Here is a 21,122-nt window from a genome sequence, read left to right on the forward strand (position 1 = left end):
TTTCATCTTTGTTAAAAGCATCACAAAGGATTTATTGGTCTTTAAAAAGGAAACATAAGAAAGACTGCACCACAACTTGTTATGTGCACAGACGCCAAGGGTGTGCAATCGCCCCCGACTCCGCCCCCGGGATGCCCCGCAAGGGCTTCCAGCAGATGAGGTCAGCCCCAGGCGTCTCTAGCTCCCTGTACATTGCAGGTGCAGCCACCCACCCGCTTCCCTTCCTGGGGGCTGGCGTAATGGGGGGGGCACAACTAAGGCTGCATCAGGAGCAGCCCCGCCCCAGGGGCTTTAAAAGTGGTAACCACATGACGTGCCAGAGAACACAGGCCACTGAGGGACCACACAGCTGAGAGGGGTGGTCTCAAGGGCCCAAGACCTGACTTGGTCACCCACCCACAGGCCCTGGCAAGCTGGGGGTGGGGAGAGTGGTATTTCTAGAAGATTCTATGATGACTTCAGACCTGGAGTGTGTTGGCTCAGGTGTCTCACACATAAGGGGTTAGAGTGCTGGGGTGGGGGGTCCTGCTAAGAGCTGTGAGCAGGTGAGAGGCAGGGGCCCCTGGGTTGTGTTTTTGGAAGACCATGAGCAGGTGAGTGGGGGCTACCGTGAGGGCCCCAGGGAACACAGCCAATCCCCGGGCCTGCCTGACCGGCTCTCCACTACTCCTGGCCCCTCACCAGGGCCCACAGGATTTGAGGGGGTCCACCAGGAGCACAGCGAGACCCTGTGGCTGCGGGCACTGAGCTGGGGGCTCACATGGATGGGGTGTTCAGTGCCCCCTCCCGCCGCAGGACCTTCCTCTCTACCTCAGAGAGGAAGGGGTAGGGCCACCTTATGGGGGAGAGGAAGGAGAGGACTCCCAGGACAACTCTGAGGCTGCCTTCCTTGATGGAGGGACCATAGCGGTCCTGTGGGGTGAGGGGTAGGAGAAGCAGGAGGAGGGGGGCGAGGAGCAGTCAGGGCAGGGAGGAGGGCGCATCCCTTTGCAAGGTGTGGGGTCCCTGCAGTCAGAACCAGCCCTGGCTCCCGACAACGGCAGGCACCTGGGGGCCCATTTCCAGCATGGAGGGGGTAAGCAGAGGGGTATCCTGTCTCACGGGTGTGCCTCAGTTTCCCCATTTTCAACTGGAGGCATGGTCCCTGGACCTCTCTTGGCTGCTCGGAAGAGCAGAACGTGGGGTGCCTCTTAAGGCCCCTGCCCTGGCAGAGGAGCCTGGGAGGGTGCAGCCCGCAGGCTGCAGTGGGACACGCGGGGGCTTCTGTGGGGAGGACGGCAGGAGGAGGAAGCCTGGGCACCGTGCAAGGAGCTCCCAAGGATGAACGGCCAGCAAAGCCGCCGCCGGGAGCTGCTCCAGTTCACACACCCCAGACAGGCCCCTCCTCGCCACCCAGTCACCCGGACTCACAGCGAACCCTAGAGGGCAGGATGGAACCATCCCTATGGACTTCTGGGACTCTGAGCACCCCAGGAGCAGAGAGCCTCCTCTTTCTCCCTCAGAGCAGCTGGTGGTTTCAAACTGACGAATTTGCAGCTAGCAGCCCAACTCGTAACCACGACGCCCCAGAGACCCTCCCTGGTGGACAGGCTAGATAGAGGGGGCATGAGAGGTGGGGCGCAGCCGTCAGGAGGGTCAGTGGGGTGGGGCAGGGCTGAGGGAGAGCAAGGATAGGGCCCCTCAGCCACCCCTACAGTCTGGAGCAGCAAGTGGGAACTCAGGGTACCTAACACCCTAGACCCTGGAGGGGAGCGCGGCCAGCCTCAGCCGAGCTTCCGGGGGCAGGGGCGGGAGCGCAGCTGGGTGACCAGAGCAGCCGTGCTGTCCAGGTGTCTGGCGTCTGGTGCGTCCAGGGGATGCGGTGTCCAAGCCACAGCTCTGAGCCCATCTGGTGAGTGGGCGGTGGGGCTGGACCGAGGAGGAGCTTCTGTCGGCCCTCAAGGGTGGCCTCCCCAGGAGGGACACAACAGTGAGGAGAGTCCGGGGGTGGCATCAGCTGACCAGGTAGCTGTGCATCTCTCGGGAGTTGATGCTCAGGACCACGCCCGAATGGTTGCCTGGGACAGAGGGAGCCCACGTGAGTGCCGCCCCGGGGCTGGAGCACAAATGGGAACACAGAGGGGAGCCTCCCATGTGGTCTAACCACCTGCCGCCAAGTCATCTACGGTAAGTGGTGATAGTGACCCCATGCGATGACATGCATTTGCCAGCCTACTGTGTGCCCACATCAATAGCCCACTCAGCAGGTTAACTTGGGAGGGGGTTTGAGGTTTTTACAGCACACGTGTATGTGTCCTCTGTGTGAAGTGTGGGACGTGGCCCCATTGCCCCTTCGCAGCAGGCCCCCCACTCTCACCCTGCCCAGTGCCCTGGGCGTCCTCGCTGTGGCTCACAGGGCTGGTCATCTCCTGCTCCTTCTCATTGTGCATCTGCGCGTACACAGTCCTGCCAGGGCGTTTCCTGCCGGGCATGGGGCGGGGTCAGGGCGAGCCCTCGGGCCCTGGGACCTGCTCTGGCTGTGAGGGTCCCCTCGGGGGCTGGGCTGGCATGGAGGTTGGACCTGTCCGTACACTGTGAGCAGGACGTGGAGCCTGAGGGTGGAGAAGAGGTGACTGTGCCTTCACAGGCCACCCTTGCCTTCTCCCAGGGCACCGAGGGTCCCCTTGCCAGTGGGGACATCCTGCCACCTGGATCTCAGTGCACTTGGTCCAGCCTGGCGAGGACCTGCATGTCTTGCCGTTCCCACCGGGGCAGGGCTGTGGGTGAGGCCTGGTCCCCGACCCCTGCGAAGCTCTCCAGCTGTAGGTCCAGAGAGGTGTCTTACTGGGCTCCCTCCTGCAGCCACTCATGCTGAGACTGCACCCCATCCCACCCCACCCCGCCAACCCCACAGCTCACGGCCACCCGCCCACAACTGGACATGACATGCCGCCACCAGTCTCTCGGTGTGTCAGAGCCCACGGTTGTGGGTACTATGTTGGGCAGTCACACAGGGCCTCCCCCATCTCCACAGTCACCCCCTCTACTAACCATGCAGTCTTTTTAGCAAGGACACCCTCCCGGCGGCCTGTCCAGGGCCGTGAACCATGGTTTCACCCGCCTGGCCTCTGAAGCGCATCCTGGCTGTCCTTTTCCAAAGCAGATTGGTTCCTGGTTTCCCTGTAGGATCTAGCTCTTCTCTCACCCTCTCCCACCTCCTTCCTCCTCCTGTTTTCCAGGGGAGGGCGGGAGGCTCTGGGAGGAAAGGCCACTGCCCGAGCTGCAGGGCCAGGCGGGGCCCTTCTTCGACCGCTTCTCCTTCCACGGTTTGCTCTGCTCCTCTCTCCTCCTGGGACCCCAGGGACCCCGGATGTTCGACTGCTCCTCTCTTTCCTCCTGGGACCCGGATGTGCACTTGAACACTTGGCGGTCCTCGTCCTCCATCCGCGGTTCCTTCCTCGCAGTCCCTCGCACCAAGTCACCTGGGTCCTGTCCTCCGCCTGCTCACCTTGGCCCTTGAGCCTCTCCGATGAGCTATTCAGGGTGGTCCCACAGGACAGAGCAGAACTGCCAGTCTCAATGGGAGCAGTAGTCTCGCCTTTCTTCCATGGGGCGGCTGGTGGGCTTGAACTGCGGGCCGGGCAGGATGCAGCCCTGAGAGTCACCTGCTATGCTGCCAGGGTCTGTGAATCCGCTCGGGGTGGGATGTCAAGGAGTCTGTCTTATGCTCTGGAGCGAGACTGTAAAGCCCCCGCGGCCCTGTTTCCCAGCCCTGCATCGGCTCTCCTGCCAGTAGGTGGTCCCTGCGGGCTTCCGGTCTCCCGTGGACCTCAGGGCAGGCTTCGACAGTCAGTGGGAAGCCTTTGTCTGGTCCATCTGAGTCTGTGGACCTGGGGGACACTCACTCCTTCGCCGCTCTGTACACTGGTTCTTACCCAAAAGCTCAAACCAAACTCATGGCCATCAAGTAGACACCTACTCATGGCCCCTGTGGGTTCCAGAGACCAACTTCTGATGCGTGGAGAAACCAGTCTGAACCCCCCAAGGGGCTGGTGGGCCTTACAGATTGCAGCCCAGCTTGTAACCATGACGCTGCCAGTCAACACCAGACAACGTGGCGTCCCCTCCGTAGGGGGTCACTGCCACTGGCCAGTGGCCTGTCCTCCCTGTTGTGCATGGTGTCCGTGGCTCCAGTCTTGGCCAGCTGGCCGCCTGGCAGCACTGTCCCTATGTGCCGGGGTGGGGCTGCCCTCTATCTGCTGGGCTTTCTGTCTGCTGCTGATGGCATCCTGGGGAGCAGGGTGCTGCAAGGAGTTCATGGGCCGTCACCCCACCCACACCCCTTCCAGGACTTAGAGACGGATCAGCTGACGCAAATGGGGCTTTGAAAGCCAGGCCCAGGGGCCTCGGAGACTGGAGAAGGGGGCTGATCTCAGTGTGTGCTGGAGGAAGTCCCTCCACCCCGCTCCCCAGGGTCCCATCACACGAAGGGGCTTCTGCCACTAGCCAGACCCAGTCGGGCAGGGACACGGAGTGCCAGCTACTCAGTACCAGGTTAGGTGTTTCTGCCACCCCTGTGCTGAGGCTGCAAGTTGGTCGGTCAAGTCCACTGCCCGCCTGCTGTGACGAGGACCCCTGTTCTCTGCAGGCTGGGCACCGCAGCCCACCCTGCGGTGGGGGGGCACAGCCGGTCAGGGTGGGTCCTAGCTTCCCTAGCTGCCCGAGCGACCCCCTTGTTTCACAGGTGGGGATACAGAGGCTCTGTTAAGGGTTCTCCCTAGCACTGTCCTCTCAGGCCACCCCCCACCATCCACCTGGACCCCAAACCTGTGTGTTTTAGGGCAGACCGTGAGGATGGGGTGGGGAGGGTGGGAGGTGAGTTACTGAGCAACCCGGGCAGAGCCAGTGGGAGCCAAGTACAGTCCCTGGCACGACTTCAGTGTGACCCTGCCCCTAGGCACCTCTGCAGACTGAGACCCTCTGGTCCGTGAGGTCATCCTGAGGCCTGAGGGGCAAGCACCCAGAGCTGACTGGAGTCTGACGGCCGACTAGAGTCCCAGTGAGCACTGGTCCCACAGACCTGCAACCACTGCGGCCACTGCCTGGCTGTGGCCAGTCCTACATCCAGGGGGCAGTGAGGCTGAGGGATGCCCATGCCCACCCTCAGAGGGGCTGTGTGCACCTCCAGGTGGGCACCCTTAGGAACCAGTGTCTGAATGCCTGTGGGTCAGGAAGGCCCAGCCTGGCTGTGCTCTGCTCCAACTTCTGCCGGCAATCTCCCCCTCCGCTTCAGGGTCTCCACTCAGACCTCACCTCCTCGGGGAGCCCCCGGCTCTCCCACTGCTCAGCCCCCCTACTGTTTCCATGGAGCCCCAAAGGCTCTCCAATCACTCAGCCCTGCCACTTCCCACCAAGACCCCTAGACTCTCAGACTAGCTCAGCCCCCCTGCCCACTGAACCCCTCAGATGACCCCTCCAATTGCCAGTGGGCACCCCATCCTCCGAGCTGCTGAGAGTAGTCCCACTGGCATGCTGCCCTGGAGAGTACTGCCCCAGACCCCCAGAGGGGCACGGGGCACAGACCTACCAGACAGACTGAAAATGACATGAGCCTTGGCGGGTCCGCACCAGCACAGGGGGGAGGGGCTACCCCGAGCTCAGCCAGCAGCAGGAGGAACAACAGGTCACGGCTGCAGACCCCTGTGCTCCTGGGCTCCCGGCCTCAGTCCAGGGGGCAGCTCCCTGTCTGAGGCACCCCCTCAACCATCAGTGGGGCAGGTGGCCACACCCACTTCACAGATGAGGAGTGGGTGTGTCTGGAGGACAGCTGGAGCCCTCGCTGGCCCCCTGGCCCCCACCCCACTTCCACCAGGGTCCCTGCGGCACCCCATCTGCACCCCTGGGACCCAGAGGGAGTTACTGAGGAGGCACAGGGCAGGGTCTGCTGGTAGCAAACCTACAGCCTTCACCTTGACCTTGGGAAGCGCCCCACCCCCCCCAGCAGCCTGCCCCCAGTCTGGGGAATGGGATCTGGGCCTCCTGAGATTGGCGTGGGGCTAGGGGTGCAGCTGGGAGCCAGCAGATGGGAGGGGCAGACATCTGCGGGGTGAGCAGCAGTGTCTGTCCGGGAGCCACAGCCTGTGTGCTCTGGAGTGGGGGAGGGAAGAGGCTGGAGGAACCCCCAGGCAAGCACACAGCCCCCCCACTTCATGCCCACCTGCGCCCCGTGCCCATGCCAGGCCAGTGGGATCCTTACCTCTTGAACTTGTACAGGATAAAGGCTCCCAGGGCAAACAGTCCCGCGACAAAGAGGACGGCCACTACCCAGTAGCCTCCACCACCGCCCAGATGCCGGGAGCCTGTGGACAAGCAGCTGTCAGTGGGGTGAGGGGCAGAGCCCTGTGAACCCGGAGTGGGTGAGTCCTGTGCCCGGTGGGGGGGGGGGCGGGTGTCTTTGTCATGGTCACGAGGTCAAAGTGCAGTAGATGGGCCTGAACCTAGACCTTTCACAAACAACGCTCAGGGTAACACACCAGGGGAGAAGAGAGCCTACAGGCCCCCAGAGGTGAGCGGTGTGAGGCAGACAGGGTCCCCTGAGAGCCACAGAGAGGCTATCCCTGGGAGCCAGAGAGCCTGTCCCTGGTGCCTGGAGGGACTGTCCCTGGGGCGCAGAGCCTGTGCCTGGAACCCAGAGAGCCTGTCCCTGGTGCCTGGAAAGACTGTCCCTGGGGCGCAGAGCCTACCCTTGGGGCCCAGAGCCTGTACCTGGAACCCAGAGAACCTGCCCCTGGGGCCCAGAACCTGCACCTGGAACCCAGAGAGCCTGCCTCTGGGGCCACACCCTGAAATGGACATTTAGCCTGATGACTGAGGAAAGGAGGGGCTGGCCCTCAAAGTCCCCCGGGAGTGTCTGAGCAGCACAGAGCACATTGGGGACAGTGATGCGGCCATGTCCCAGGAGGGCAGGCCAGTCCTGGAGAGACAAGGGACACTCGGGGTGGGGCCAGGGGTCACTGTCCTGGGCCGATAGACCTGTGTGTGGGCGCGGAGGGCCTGGGTCTGCCAGATCTCCTGCGGCCACAGTGCCCCTTTAAGCAAAGGGAACTGGGGAGAAAGAGGGTGTCTGCTGAGATTCTTGCTTACAGGTAAAGGCCTAACCCATGTGTGGGTGAAGTGGCCCCTCTCACCTGTGTCCACGTCCCGCAAGGCCACCAGGACGCGGACCCCACCACGCAGGATGAAGCTGATCCTCTGGGCCTTCAGCACCTGCTGGATGGCCAGGACCCTCTGAAAGCAGAGAGGGGGCTGAGCAGAGCCTCTGGAGCCACAGGCAGGGCTGGCGGGCAGAGTTGGGGCTGGTGGGCAGGGGTCAGGGCTGGTGGGTGGGCCACAGTATGACTCAGTGCCCAGGTTGGTGCTGGAAGCTGTCAGGCCAATTCCAGGGTTTCTAGGCTGCAGTTTCACAGGAGTGACTGCCAGGCCTTTCTTCTGCGGTGCCTTGGAGGTGGGGGGACAGCCCGTCCTCCGGCTAGCAGCTCAGCTTCATTGCTTCGTCATGTGATTCCAACACACTCCGCAGGTGCAGTGGGCACCGTCCATAACAAAAGGCCTCCACATTGAAATGTGGCCTTGCTCTGGAATGTAACTGGTTTTAATGCACTATTGAATAATCACACTCACAAACGCATTGTCTGCAGCCCCACCAATTACATTATGAAGTAAGAGGCCCTCCGTAATGTCACTTAAATGTCATATAATTCTATCACCACCCAGACTTGTCCCATCATGTGAAGGGATGTGATCACCCTCTGTAACATAGTGTCATGGAACATGTTTGCCTCGCAGAAACTGAAAGCTGGATGCTGACGAAGGGAGGATGAAGAATGGACACATTGGAACTGTGGGGCTGGAGAGACATCCTGGACGGCCCCTGGGTGGCCGGAGGATAGACTAGTCTATGTTGGAAGAAGTAAGGCCCCAGTGTCCCTCAGAGACAGAGATGACAGACTTCCTCTTGAGTGTGTTGGGCGCGTTGTCAGGAGAGACCGTCCCTGGAGGACGTCCTTTTTGGTAAAGGGGACGGGCGGTGAGAGACGGGGGGAGGGGGCGTTCAGGAGATGGACTGGTACCGTGGCTGCAGAACGACTGGGGAATGGAGCAGGACAGGGCAGTGTGTCCATGTGCTGCATATGGAGTCACTTAGGTCGGGACCAACTGGATGACCCCTAACCATGTGGTGTAATGCAGGGTAATCACATTCCGTACGGAGTGGACCCGCACGACCAGACAAGGTTGTGTAATGGCCCTTCGTAATTGAAGCTCTTACATAGCACACTTTCCTGTAAGGTTACCTAACCTCCCTTCACATGACGTCACGCAATGTGGTCACCCATCCCAGTGCATTGCAATGTGACCTCTCTCAATCGCTTAATGTACCGCGATGCTGGGTGCTAGTGCTGCATGTGTACCGGTGCAGCTGTGATCTGCATGGTGGGCTGTTTGGAACCACCAGCCGCTGGGTGGGACTGGGTGTTCCCTCCTGTCAACAGTTACAGTCTCAGGAACCCACAGCGGTTGTGAGTCCGCGTGACTCAGGATGGGATGGCAGCGCATCTGGGTTTTGTGGTAATTGAATGTAAGGTCGTGAACCCCCCATAACCAGATACAACATAACCTGACATAAAGCTATGAAATGTAATGGACTGTAATTACTTCCCATAATGCAATGTGATCAGTATAGCAATCAATCAGCAACCTACAGAGCAAAGAGGCGTTCCCTAGGGCAAGTTCTGCCCACAGACGATGGATTGGTATTTGAGAAGAGCTCCTTGGTCCTCCCTGGGATGAGACGTGTGATCGTGAGCCAGCCCTCTGCATGCACACGGAGATTCATGTCTGGCTGGGGCTGAGCCCCCCGGTTGGCTGGGACTGAGCTCCCAGTTGGTGGGGGCTGAGCCCCCAGATTGGCGGGGGCTGAGCCCCTGAGGCCTGAGGGCAGCAGGGCTATGAGAGCCACTACCTTGTCATCTGTGAGACTCCTCTTCCTGGTAGGCCGAGGAGGAGGCAGGAGCACATACAGGTCGGCCACAGTGGGCAGCCCGGGCTTCACCACGGTCACCAGCAGCTCCTCGGGGACACTGGTCTCCTGTGGGACCCAGGTACATGGGTCAGGCTAGATGCCACCTGTCCTTGTCACACTGTGACCTCAGCTACACCCTCCCTGCACTCAGCTGTCCTTGTCGGGTCCCCTGGGGGACAAGCCTCCCTGAGCCTACACACCAGGGCATGGGCCCCAAGGTCCTGCTGCCCAGCAGGGCCCCCTTCACCTCCTTCCTGGGCCCCCTCACCCTGTGGCAACAGGTAGCAGGTCCCAAGGTGACAAGCTAAGTAAAGGCTCAGCCTTGTGGTCCTGCTGCCCCCGGCCCCTCCCGAGTCCCCCAATGCAGGCCAGACCGGCAACATAGCAGACAATGGCTCTGCTTGTCCCTCTGGGGCCTGGAAGCCCCACCCCCACCCTACAAGCTTCTACCCCTCCTTCAATACCCAACACACCATTGGCCTCATGCAGTGGGAGCCTGGGATGCCCTCTGGGATTGGGCTTTCTCTCCTGGGGCACCCAGGGCCTTGGGTGTCTGCAACCCACCTGCCACCCTGCCCAGGGCTGCTCCTGCTCATACTCTGCTGGGCAGCTGCTTGGGCAGTCACCCCCATGGCCCGTGGCCAGGCCAGAAGGCCACTCAGTAAAGGGCTCTAAGTTCACGCCGACTGCGGGGCTCGGGGACTATGGTTGGTGGGGCTGTGGGGTGTGGTCCCCACCCTGCTGGGAAGACAACTCAGCTCTGAGTCCCTGGGTGCCATCCAGGTGGTCAGTGGTGACAGACTGGCCCCCCAGTGGGCAACCCTCGGGCACCTTAGACACGAGCCGGGTGACCCCCAGGCCGACGTCCTCCCTCCACTCGGGGATGTTGGGGTTGTGGGCATCCAGGTCCTTGGAAAACCTCAGGGGCACCACCTGGAACTGGTCTGGGAGGAAGCAGAGACGGCAGTCAGCCCGGTGTGGCTCTGTGAGGGCCTCATGGGGGAAGGACCACCATTTCAGAGCTCCTGGCCACCACCCCATCATCTTATCCAGCAGCTCACGGCCCCTGCTGTGGACCCAATGGCTTGGGATGGTACCCGCAGGCCCTCTGCCCACCTGTCAGCAAGGACACTGATGGCTCTGACCATCAAAAATCCAGTGACAGCACTGTGAGGGGACAGTGTCAGCCATGCTGATTGTCCACCATCTCTGAGAGACAAGCTTCCTGGGCTCCTGAGGGCTGCCCACCCCCTGCTGTCCCCAGTCTGGTCCCCAAGCAGATGCAGAGCCCAGTGACCACAGAGGGCCTGCCCTCCTTCCCTCCCTCCCATTTCTCTGAACAGCAGACAGTGGGCACCCCTCCACTCCTTCCCCCTGCACCCCCTGCTCTCGGTGTGTAATAGGGGAGCCTGGGGGTCTTGGGGCACGGACTTACCCAGCACACGGATCACCCTGGAGTCCTGCAGCACGGAGCTGCCACAGGCAGCCTGCACTGTCACCCGCACATCTCCCGCCTCTGCAAACCGAGTGGTCACTGAGCTCTCCAGGGACAGCAGGGGCTGGGGATGGGAGGCACAGACAGGTCAAGGCCTGAGGGACAGCAGGGGCATGGGAGAGTCAGGGCCCAGGGGATGGGTGAGGGTAGGCTGGGACGCAGGGAGCATGAGAACACCCCAAAGACACCCCACTTCCCAGTTAAAATGGGGATTCACTTGGTGACCCCAGCGTGGTGTAGGCCTCCCAGCGCCCTGCCTCCAGGACACTAGCCTAGCCCCTGCTATGTGGCCTCTCCGGGGCCTGCTGTGGGGGCCAGTGAAACCCCTGCAGGTGTGAACCCCAGTGCCATCCTTAGTGCCTGGCATTCAGCTCAGGTGGGCACACTGTGAGAGTGGGGACAGGTATGGTGGGCAGCAGCAGCTCCTGAGGAGCAGGAAGGCACCACAGCAGATAGGACCAGGGACCAGGGCAGTGCGGGAACCCTAAAGCGCTCAGTGGGACCTTGCTGAGCAGAGTCTGGATCCCAGAGTGCAGGCCTTTCCCTCCCTGTTCTAGGGAGACACAGCCAGAGGCTGTGATCGATCCCTCTCTCCTGAGGCTGGCTGGGGTCTGCTGCATCAGGGGAGGTCCACAGGCCCGCCCTGCAAAGCCATTAGAGGACCTCAGTCTTGTGACTCAGGCACTCATCTGCTCAAGAACCGTCCCAGGATCCCCACTGCTCACAGGGTCCAAGTCTCTGAACAGGACCTCTGAGACCAGCCCCAGGGACCCTTCCACCACCAAATAGCCCTCCCCTGACACCCACTGTAATGGCTTCCAGACACCTCTCCTGCCCGCCCCCAGGATACCTGCCCTAATTGAGAAGAAGGGGGTCCAAGGGGGTCTGGCCCAGATCCCCCAGTGTCTACTGTGCTCAGCCAGCATGGGGCCCAGTGAGGGAGAGTGGGGCACCTGAGCCATGTGCCAGGCGGGCTCACAGGGTCCTCCCTGCACCAATCAGGGGAGGGTCGAGAGGGCACAGCCAGCACACCTGCAGGCTGTGTGCGATCCACCAGTAGAAGACGGTGAGGTTTGGATTCAGAGGCAGCAGCACTGCCGTGAGGTTCACCTCCTCATTGATGCCGATGACAGGGACCACTTCCAGGTAGAGGGCTTGCAGGGGGGCTGCAGGGACCAGAGACAGGCTGGCAGTCAGTAGGCATAGAGACAGGGGCACTTCAGAGGCTTCTTATTGATCCGTGACCACACCAAGTTCACTCCCACCACCCCCATCACCTCTACCACCTGCACCCGCTCCACTATCATCACCTCCTATCATCACCACCACACCCCGCCAACCACACCACCCCCATCATTATCACTACTATCACCACCTCCACCATCATCATGGTTATCTCCATTTATACCCTCACCAACTATGCCACCTTACCACCTCCACCAGCACCATCATCACCACCAACTACCACCATCATCAACTACACCACTACCACTACCATCACATTCACGTCTACTTCCACCTCTACCACCTCCACCATCACCATCACTACCATTACCACACCCTCCCCAACGACATCAAGTACACCACCATCATCACTATTTACACCATCATCATCACTACCACCATCACACCACCATCACTGCCATCACCACCACACCATCACACCACCATCACTGCCATCACCACCACACCATCACACCACCATCACTGCCATCACCACCACACCATCACACCACCATCACTGCCATCACCACCACACCATCACACCACCATCACTGCCATCACCACCACCATCACACCACCATCACCGCCATCACCACCACACCATCACACCACCATCACCGCCACACCATCACACCACCATCACCGCCATCACCACCACACCATCACACCACCATCACCGCCATCACCACCACACCATCACACCACCATCACTGCCATCACCATCACACCATCACACCACCATCACTGCCATCACCACACCATCACACCACCACTCTGCAGATCACTAGGGGTGGCTGTCATGAGGGCCCTGAGTTGCAGCAGCCCTGAGGGCCTCCCTGTCCCCCGCCCCCCGCACGTCCCAGGGCAACAGACTTACAGTTCACCTGGACGAAGAGCACGGCCTCGTCCTGCCCAGCCGCGTTCTCAGCCCGCACAGACACGCGGTACACGCCCGGGCTCTCGTAGCGGTGCCGCACAAGCTCTCCGCTCTGCGTGAGGTTTACGTACATGGCCTTGAAGCCGTCCCCGAGGTCAACCTGGTACTTGGTGGTCAGAACATCGCCCTGCAGGGAAACATTGTGAGGCCACTTAGCAGAGGCCACAATGCAAGTGCTACGGAGGAGTCCCTCCCTTCCTCCTCCTTTCTCTCCCTTCTTCCTCCTTTCTCTCCCTTCCTCCCTCACACTCCTCCTCTTCCTCCATCCCTCACTCCTTCACACACTCCTTCATTCCCTCCCTCCCTCATTCTCTCCCACCTGCTTTGTCTCCTTCCCTCCCTCCCCCACCCGCTCTTCACGGAGGGGCAAAGGAGAAGTGTGACCGTGGCCGTGGGGTTAGAGGTGCTCACACAGCATGGGAAGGAGGACCCGGCACCGCTGTGGCTCACAGTGTCACACCCATCTATCCTGTTGACCCTCACACACGAAGACCGTGTCTTCCGTGCCCCACAGAAAGTGACAGCCAAACGACGAAGCAGGAGGGACCTCGTCAGAGGTGCAGACATTGCTGGTGATATGGGCGGAGGGCCAGACACAAAGCTGCACCTCCTCTGCATGTTGGCAGTCGGTGCTGAGTCAGGGTGTTGTGGGAGACGCTTCAGGAAAAGCACGACGATGACCTGGTGCTCAAGCAGTGTCCACGTCCCACAGCGTCCACGCCAGGGTCCATGTCCCCCAGCACCCTACCCCACAGAGGCATGGGGCTGCTAAGCGAAGCTGCTGTTCTTGTTCTAAACAACTGGTGACGCTCCTTCCTGGTCACAAAGTCCCTCGTTCAGAGACTCTGACTGTGGAAATGAGGGGGGCTGGCAGCCCTTGCTGACGAAGATCAAACTGAGAGCCTCACATCGTGAAACGGGGAGAAGGCTAGACTTGTCCAGGACTCCGTCTTGCTTGGACCCACAATCTGCTGTGGAAGCAGATCACGTGATGCGCTCTCTGGAGTGGCCTCCCAGTAGCTGAGAGCCCAGGAGAGCGACCCAGCCCCATCCACTGCTCTCTGGCTGGGATCGCTGCTCTTCTCCTGGGGGACCCCACCTCTCAGCAGGGATTGCTCATCCTTCCACTCCAAGACAGTCATGTTCCGGCCGGGGTTGGTCCTGGCTACTTCTGCCACCTCAATAAGATCTGCCATGGGAACCTGACAACCCTTCCTTCTGAGGTGGACGGTGACATCGCCCCTGATTCCAGGAGATGCAGAAACTGCCATGAACGAGCCTGAGCACAGGCATCGAGACTGCCAATGGTGGGTACAGGCATCTCCGGGATCAGGCAACATGGCGGCAGTGTCTAGTCTGGGCACTTGGTGGCTGAGAAGGTAGATGTACTATCAACACACAGTGATGGTGAGCAGTACACCTGGGAGCCTTCTGCTGGGGCCTCCATCACCACCGCTGTGCTGACCACAGGGGAGCCACGGGTCAGAGAGCCAAAGTGCTTCCACAGAAGATAGACAGACTGCCTGGAGGAGAGGCCAGGAGGGAGAGAGGGCACCAGGCAGTGGTGAGGGGGAGGCAGAGGCAGAGAAGGGGACATGGCGTGGGGGGTGGGGGAGTGAGGAGAAAGGGATGGTGAGGGAAGGCCAGGCTGGAAGATGTGGGCTCAGCGGAGGGGCATGGTGTTAGGGGCATGAAAAGGGAAACCAAGCTTAATGAGAACTCCGTGGCCCAGCAAGTGTGGTGAAGAAAGCTGATGGTGCCCAGCTATCAAAAGACATAGCATCTGGGATCTTAAAAACTTTAAGGCAAACAAGTGGCCATCTAGCAGGGAAGCAACAAAGCCCACATGGAAGAAGCACACCAGCCTGCGTGATCACGAGGTGTCGATAGGATCAGGTATCAGGCATCAAAGAACAAAAAAACATATCATTGTGAATGAGGGGGAGTGTGGAGTGGAGACCCAAAGCCCATCTGTAGGCAACTGGACACCCCCTTACAGAAGGGTTGCGGGGAGGAGACAAGCCAGCCCGGTCGCAGTGTAGCAATGATGAAACATACAACTTTCCTCTAGTTCTTTAATGCTCCCCCCCCATACACTATCATGATCCCAATTCTACCTTACAAATCCCTCTAGACCAGAGCATGTACACCGGTACAGATAAGAATTGGAAATACATGGAATCCAGGACAGATAAACCCCTCAAGACCAATCATGAGAGTAGTGAGAACAGGAGGGGGAGCGGAAAGTGGGGGTGGAAGGTCACAACGATCACAAGTAGAAGAAGAAGGGAGAAGAAAGAAGTAGAAGGAGAAGACTGGCATAGAGCTCTGTGCCAGCCTGAGTCCACCGTGGGCGGCCTTGATGGCTTCTGACCAGAGAAGCTCAGCCTCGCCCGTGCATGGCGGGCCCGGGGGGCCAGCCCCTAACAAGTTCCGCAGGTCAAACTCTTGCAGGCCGTTCGCCGAAACGTGGCTGCCAGGAAGCGCCGGGAGCTCATCAGGGCAAACTGGAATCCGTTCGCTGAAGCCAGAGGCTCGGTGTCACTCCCTCTGAGCTGCTGGACGGTCACAGCTTCCACCCGGGATGAGAGGACGTCTCTCGCGTGGAGGGGACTAAAGTCCATCTGTTGTCTCAGTGGCAGAGCTGAGAGCAGGTGGCCTGCACAGCGCTAGTGAGGGGCGCGGATGCGGTGCAGCTCTGCGTCCCCTCAGAGGTGTGTCCAGAAAAAGGCCTGGCGCTCTATGTCTGGAAGCCAACTCTGGCACAGTCTCGCCCCATGGTGCAGGGGTGGCCGTGCACTGGGGACAGGGGGATGGCCCCCACCACTGACAGGGAGTGGCCATGGTGCCCTCTCTGAGCCCTCCCCATGAATAGAGGGTCAACATGAGCCCCAAGGGGCTGGGCAGCCCCGGCCTCAGTGGCAGGCTTCTCTCCTGAGGTGCTTCATTTGTGTGAGCCGGAGGCCAGGTGCCCCAGCAGGGCTACAGCTGGTGCCTGATGTGTGACAGTGTGATGGGGTGTGGCTGTGCGTGTGAATGAATGTGTGACTGTGGGAGTGTGTGTAAATGTGAGTGTGTGACTGTGTATGAGTGTGACGGTCGAGTGTGTGACTGTGAGTGTGTAAGTGTGGCTGTGGATGTCTGTGCATGAGAGGGTGGGTGGCTGATTGCAGGAGTGTTTGTGAGCATGAATGTGAGTATAGGTGTGCACGAGTAGCTGTGTGTTTGAATTGAGTGTGAGTGTGTCACCGTGCGGGCTCACGAGCGTGCTCGTCAGTGGATGCTGGGTGAGTGACTGAGACTGTGTGTCTCTGGGTTCAAGTGTACTGCGTGTGTGTGTTTGAGGGTGCCATAGTGAATGGGTGAGTGTGCATGAGGTGTGTCTCAGGAGTGTGGGTGTGAAGGTGACAGTGTAGAGTGCTCACCCATACATACTCCTGCCTTATGTTTTGGGGAGCATCCCCAGCCCCCTCCAACCATGGTGTGTATGGGGTCTGCTCTCAAGTTTTGCTCAGCTCCCCCACTTTGTCTCAGCTGCCTCCCCCCACCCCATGTGGTACGTATACCAGGTGCAGAGAGAAGGCAGCCCCGGCAGGGGAGTGGGGGGCTGCCATGGGGCTGAGGTGCCGGCCATCCTGGCCCTGTCACATCGTCCACAGTAGACTAGCGTTAGGGGACAGCAGGGGGCCATTTTCCCAGAAGTGTCTCCAGGAGCTGGGTGGGGGCCTGATCTGCTGTGGGGACCACAATGGGCCAGCCACCCAGCATGGTGGTGGACTGGCCTGGGACGGGCAGCGCTGGGCTCTGCCCACAGAGCCCCAGGCCTGGACACAACCCCACACTGGAAACTGTATGGCCTTGGCTCCACAGCAGGGCTGGCCATGGCCAGGGCTGGTATGTGTGCATGACGATGGCATACATGGCCTTCCGGTCCCTTGCCACCACCAGCAGCATGTGTAAACAAAGGGCACTTGGTCACCAACCCCGCTTATCCCTGTCCCCCCTGCCCCCCCCCCCACTGCTCACCGGACACCCGGCCCACAGAGCCAAGGGCCCCACGAAGCCGCACTGAACGCCACCCAAGAGCAGGAGTTTCCCATGGGCACAGCGTGGGCTAATGTGAGCCACTCACATGGAAGCTCTCAGATGGGGGGGGGGGGGGAGATGTGCAGTTATTAACAGTGACTGCCTGGGTGGGGGGTGGGCCACTGCTGGTATTTACCGTCTTTACGTTTTAATAAAGCACTTGCAACACTCTGCAATGAATGCACGTCGTTCTTAAATCACGAGAAAATGTGTCAAAGGGGAGAAACAAGACGGAGAAGATCCTATGTGTATAGATCCTTCCAGCCTTTTAGAGACAGACAGGCACACGCATGCACACACGACAGAAATCCCCTCGGGCAGCGAGATGAGAGGCGTTCTCTTGTTTCTTAACGACTTTCTGTTTTTCTTAAGATTTCAAATGATCTAACTTAATACAATCGATGGTGTAAAAACTTTTAAGAATGTCCACCCACCAGTAAATATGTTAAGCCAGAAACAAATATAAACACACCCCCCACACTCACACACATACACACACTCGCACACACATACACTTCAGTCACACATTCATATGCACACTCACATACACACTGACACACAAGAGATGCACACTGTACAGCCACATACCTCACACACACACTCACACGCTACACCTAGATACACCATCAACATGCTCACACAGATGCCCCTGTGCAGCACACACACCACACTCAGAATCACACCACCTCACACACACACAGCAACACCATGCCACACACACCTCACACGCGCCTCCCTGGCAGCACCCTGACTCCACCTCACCACGACTGGTCTGCACCAGGAAGCCCGGGGCTACCACCCACTCACCCACGGCTGGTCTGCACCAGGAAGCCCAGGGCCAGGTGCTCACCTGCTCCTGCCGCACCACAAACAACACATCCTCTCCTGGCTGCACGGCCATGGCCTGGCCCAGGATGCTGAGACGCAGGCCCCGGGGCGGCATGAGGGGACACTGGAGGGGCCCCGCACCATGCTGAGGGTCCACACCGCCCTCACACACATTGGATGCCACCTTCCGGTACCTGTGGCCAGGAGAGCGGGGAGGAGAGCAGGGCCAGGGTTGCCGTCAGCACTCAGACACTGGGCCCCAGGACCCCCACGGCCCCCATCCCTCCCCTGTCCCACTCGGAGAAGGAAGCCTGAGGGGTGGGGTCAGGAGCCGAGGCCAGGTCACCTTCCCTGTCTGATCCCTGACTCGAACAGCTGCCAGCTGCCCTGCCTTCACTGCCCAGCTCCGAGGAGCCACCTGTGTCCTGTGACCTCCCCAAACCTGGCCTGGCCAGACTCCTCAGAGGTCACCTTGAGCCCATCCTGGCCTGTGCTGACTCCCCAGCATCCCCGGGCTTGCACACTGGCTCATAGACACCTTGTCCGCATGTGGCGGCGGTGGGGCGGGGGGGCACATAAGGTCCCAGGGATGTCAAACCATTTGTAAGATCAGGCCCCAGGGACCCTGACTGGGAGGGAAGCACGGATGTGGTGGTCATGGTGGGTGCAGAGGTTTGGGGGTGACTGGGCCAGAGGGACTGAGGCTGGTGCCCCCAAGGTGTCGGCACAGCACCCCAGCGACCCTGGGCAATGTGGCTATCTCTGCTATATCAATGTGGGGGCAGTTGGCTCCTGGCGGGGAGGGGACACTGGGCCTGACTAGCACCTGTGACCCTTCCCAGGGGTTGCAGCAAAGTTACAAGGGAGCCCAGGGTGACCACAGGGCAAGGCCGGCCCAGGGTATAGCCAAGGAAGGCTGCCTGGAGGAGGTGCCAGGACATACCAGCCCCAGGTCGGGTTCACAGTGGTCCAGGTATGGGGCCCAGCTTTGCAGGCTCACAGGGGATTGAGCGTGGGTCCGGGACTGGCTTTGCAGGCTCAGCAGGACCGGGTGGAGGAGGCCCTGTCCTGTGCAACCCCCCATAGCCGACAGCACTTAGGATGGTCTCTGCTCAGACCAGCCGCGGACCCTGCTCTGTGACAGCATAACCACCCAACTGTGGATGCCCTGGACTCCAGCCGCCCTCCCGCCCCAGGCGAACCACCCCCCCACCCTGTCCACTCACCCAGGGCTGGTGCTGTATGTCTGCCCCAGGGTACAGCCGTCCGGAGGGGATGACGGGTCAAACCAGAAGTTGGCCAGACACTTGCTGGTGCTGGGCTCTGGGGCCAGGGCGCGCTCAAACCCATAGTCGCTGGGAGCAGAGAGGGAGAGGGTCGCAGTCAAGGGGTGGGCTTGGAGGTGGGGGAACAGAAGGGAGCCCACAGAGCCCAGGATGGAGGTCCCACAGGAGAGAGTGGGGCGGGACACTGTATGGAAAGCAGTGGTGGTGGGTGGGGAGGTATGAGTGGGTTAGTGGGGAGGCCAGCCAGGAATGGGGGTGTCCCTTGTGGGCCAGGGCAGCTCCAGAGGCATCTGAGCAGAGTGGGGGCTCAGGGGTGGGGAGGGCCCAAGATGCCCTGCCTGCCCCTTCTCTCCCTTCCCACGAGCAGGCCCCCATGAGCTGTCTACACTGTGTCCACCCAGCAGGAGGACTCCGGGGAGCCGGCCCTCCTGAGGAGGCCTAAGCGGTCCTGTGGGACCGGGGGGCAGGGGTGGTTTGGGGGTAGCTGGCCACCATCCTGCACAGAGGCCGAGGTGTTGGGGGGCCAGGGGCTGTCTCACCAGCGGAAGTCCGAAGTCCTGCACTCGCACACGCTGGACGTGAGGGCTGATGTGAAGCTCCGCCCCTTGATGCACCAGGACGTGGCCTTTCTCTTCCGGAAGCTTCTCTGCTGGCCCATGAGGCAGCGCTCGCCCTGTGGCAGGAAGGGGCAAGGTAAGCAGTGGCCTCAAGAGGGGTCAGTGCCTCCACATCACTGTGAACCTCGGGTCTTCCCACAAGAGTAAACTGAGGCAGGGGACACAGAGTCCCCGAGGTCAAGCTGGGGCTCCCTGGGCACCCACTGTGTCCATGCTCCGGTGGGTCATAGGACAATGGGGCTGTGTCCACGCCCTGGTGGGTCATGGAACCACAGGGCTGAGTCCACTCTCCGGTGGGTCATGGGACCACAGGGCTGTCCACACCCCAGTGGGCCATGGGACCACAGGGAGGAGGGAAGTGCAGGGCCTTCCACCTCCACCCTCCCCTCAGCCCAGGGGACGGCATGAGGACACTTAGGGGGCCCTTGGTCCTGAGCCCCCAGTGTGAATGCCCAAGTTTGGACAGCAGAGCCCCCTGTTTCCACCCCCAGCCCCCACCAGGAGACCCTGTGCATGTCCCTGGAGAAACAGTCCAGTGTTTGCGATGGAAGGTGGGTGACTCGGTCCATAGAACTGCCCTGTATTCCTTCCCGAGATGGGATCTTCTGGAACCTTCTGAATATATCTGCCCACGCGGGTCTGCCGGGGATCATGGAGTGAGTCCCAGGAGTGAGGAAGTGTCCAGAAGGCCCCCAGAAACACCCCACTCCTGGGAGGGGCAGCACCCCAGCAGCCTCACCCCCCCCACCCCCGCACCTGCAGGTCACGGAGCTCCCAGGAATCGTAGTCATCCTCCCTGCATGGCCGGGGGAAGGAGGGCCGGAAGTCCACCTTGACCAGCTCCCAGTCAGAGCGGAAGCTGATGTGACCAAAGACCCTGTGGACAGGGAGAGCCCCTTAGCTGCCCAGAGGGCCCTGCCCATTGGAGAGTGGACCACCCATAGCCTGTCCCTGGGGTCAGGGGGAGCCGGGTCTGGGACATGGACACCCAGCCCCCATATTGTCCCTGAAGACCCTGTGTTCAGGGCACATGAGGCCCAGTGACACCCAGTGGGGGCTCAGCCTGTTCTGGCTGTGTGGCTGCCAGCCTCTTCTGGGATGGGGGATGGGCAGAGAGTGCCGTGCTGTGTGGATATGCCTAGCCTGGCTTAGACAGGGAGGGGAAGGGGCTACCAGAGCCTCTTTCAGGGCACTGGCATTGAGGAGTCAGTGTAAGGGGCAGAGGGGTGGAGCAGAGGGCAGGACACCCAGGAGGATCCAGAACTGGGTGCAGTGACACTGGCACCCCTGCCCAGGGCGCTTGGGGACAATGGTGGATGTAAACAGGAATGAGAAGGGTCCTCCACTGGAAGTCTCTACCCTGCACCCACATCAAAGGCACAGAAAGAGCCAACACAGGCTGGGGGGGCTCTTCCTGGGGAGCATTACAGTCACAGACCAGTCCACTGGTGTGTCAGCAGGCTTGGGGAGGGGAGAGTGCGGGTCTCAGTGCCTGGCCAGCTGCCAGCCACCTCTCTCTGACAACCATAACCAGGACCTTACTGGCTGGTCAGTCAGCCCTGGTCTATTCCCTCCTGGTCACTAAGGAATT

At 60.6% G+C, this 21,122-nt stretch overlaps 1 protein-coding gene across 2 annotated transcripts in view; it reads right to left on the minus strand.

The window, feature by feature from the left end:
* The window catches only part of SORCS2 (sortilin related VPS10 domain containing receptor 2), a 179,215-nt gene continuing 158,093 nt past the window's right edge, over positions 1 to 21,122 (minus strand). Inside the window, exons 15-27 of one of the 2 annotated variants that reach the window (XM_075544655.1) lie at positions 20,288 to 20,408; positions 19,454 to 19,587; positions 18,855 to 18,983; positions 17,651 to 17,822; positions 12,655 to 12,841; positions 11,586 to 11,719; positions 10,494 to 10,617; positions 9,890 to 10,002; positions 8,999 to 9,124; positions 7,167 to 7,266; positions 6,236 to 6,338; positions 2,357 to 2,460; positions 1,852 to 2,057 (exon numbers count right to left, since the gene is read on the minus strand). In XM_075544655.1, the coding sequence (XP_075400770.1) occupies positions 1,993 to 2,057; positions 2,357 to 2,460; positions 6,236 to 6,338; positions 7,167 to 7,266; positions 8,999 to 9,124; positions 9,890 to 10,002; positions 10,494 to 10,617; positions 11,586 to 11,719; positions 12,655 to 12,841; positions 17,651 to 17,822; positions 18,855 to 18,983; positions 19,454 to 19,587; positions 20,288 to 20,408 (1,612 nt within the window). In that variant the 3' untranslated portion in view covers positions 1,852 to 1,992. Of the gene's footprint in view, positions 2,058 to 2,356; positions 2,461 to 6,235; positions 6,339 to 7,166; positions 7,267 to 8,998; positions 9,125 to 9,889; positions 10,003 to 10,493; positions 10,618 to 11,585; positions 11,720 to 12,654; positions 12,842 to 17,650; positions 17,823 to 18,854; positions 18,984 to 19,453; positions 19,588 to 20,287; positions 20,409 to 21,122 lie in introns of both variants that reach the window. The other variant, XM_075544654.1, reaches the window with a different exon arrangement.

This window comes from Tenrec ecaudatus, chromosome 3, assembly GCF_050624435.1.
Source record: "Tenrec ecaudatus isolate mTenEca1 chromosome 3, mTenEca1.hap1, whole genome shotgun sequence".
Classification (NCBI taxonomy): Eukaryota; Metazoa; Chordata; class Mammalia; order Afrosoricida; family Tenrecidae; genus Tenrec; species Tenrec ecaudatus.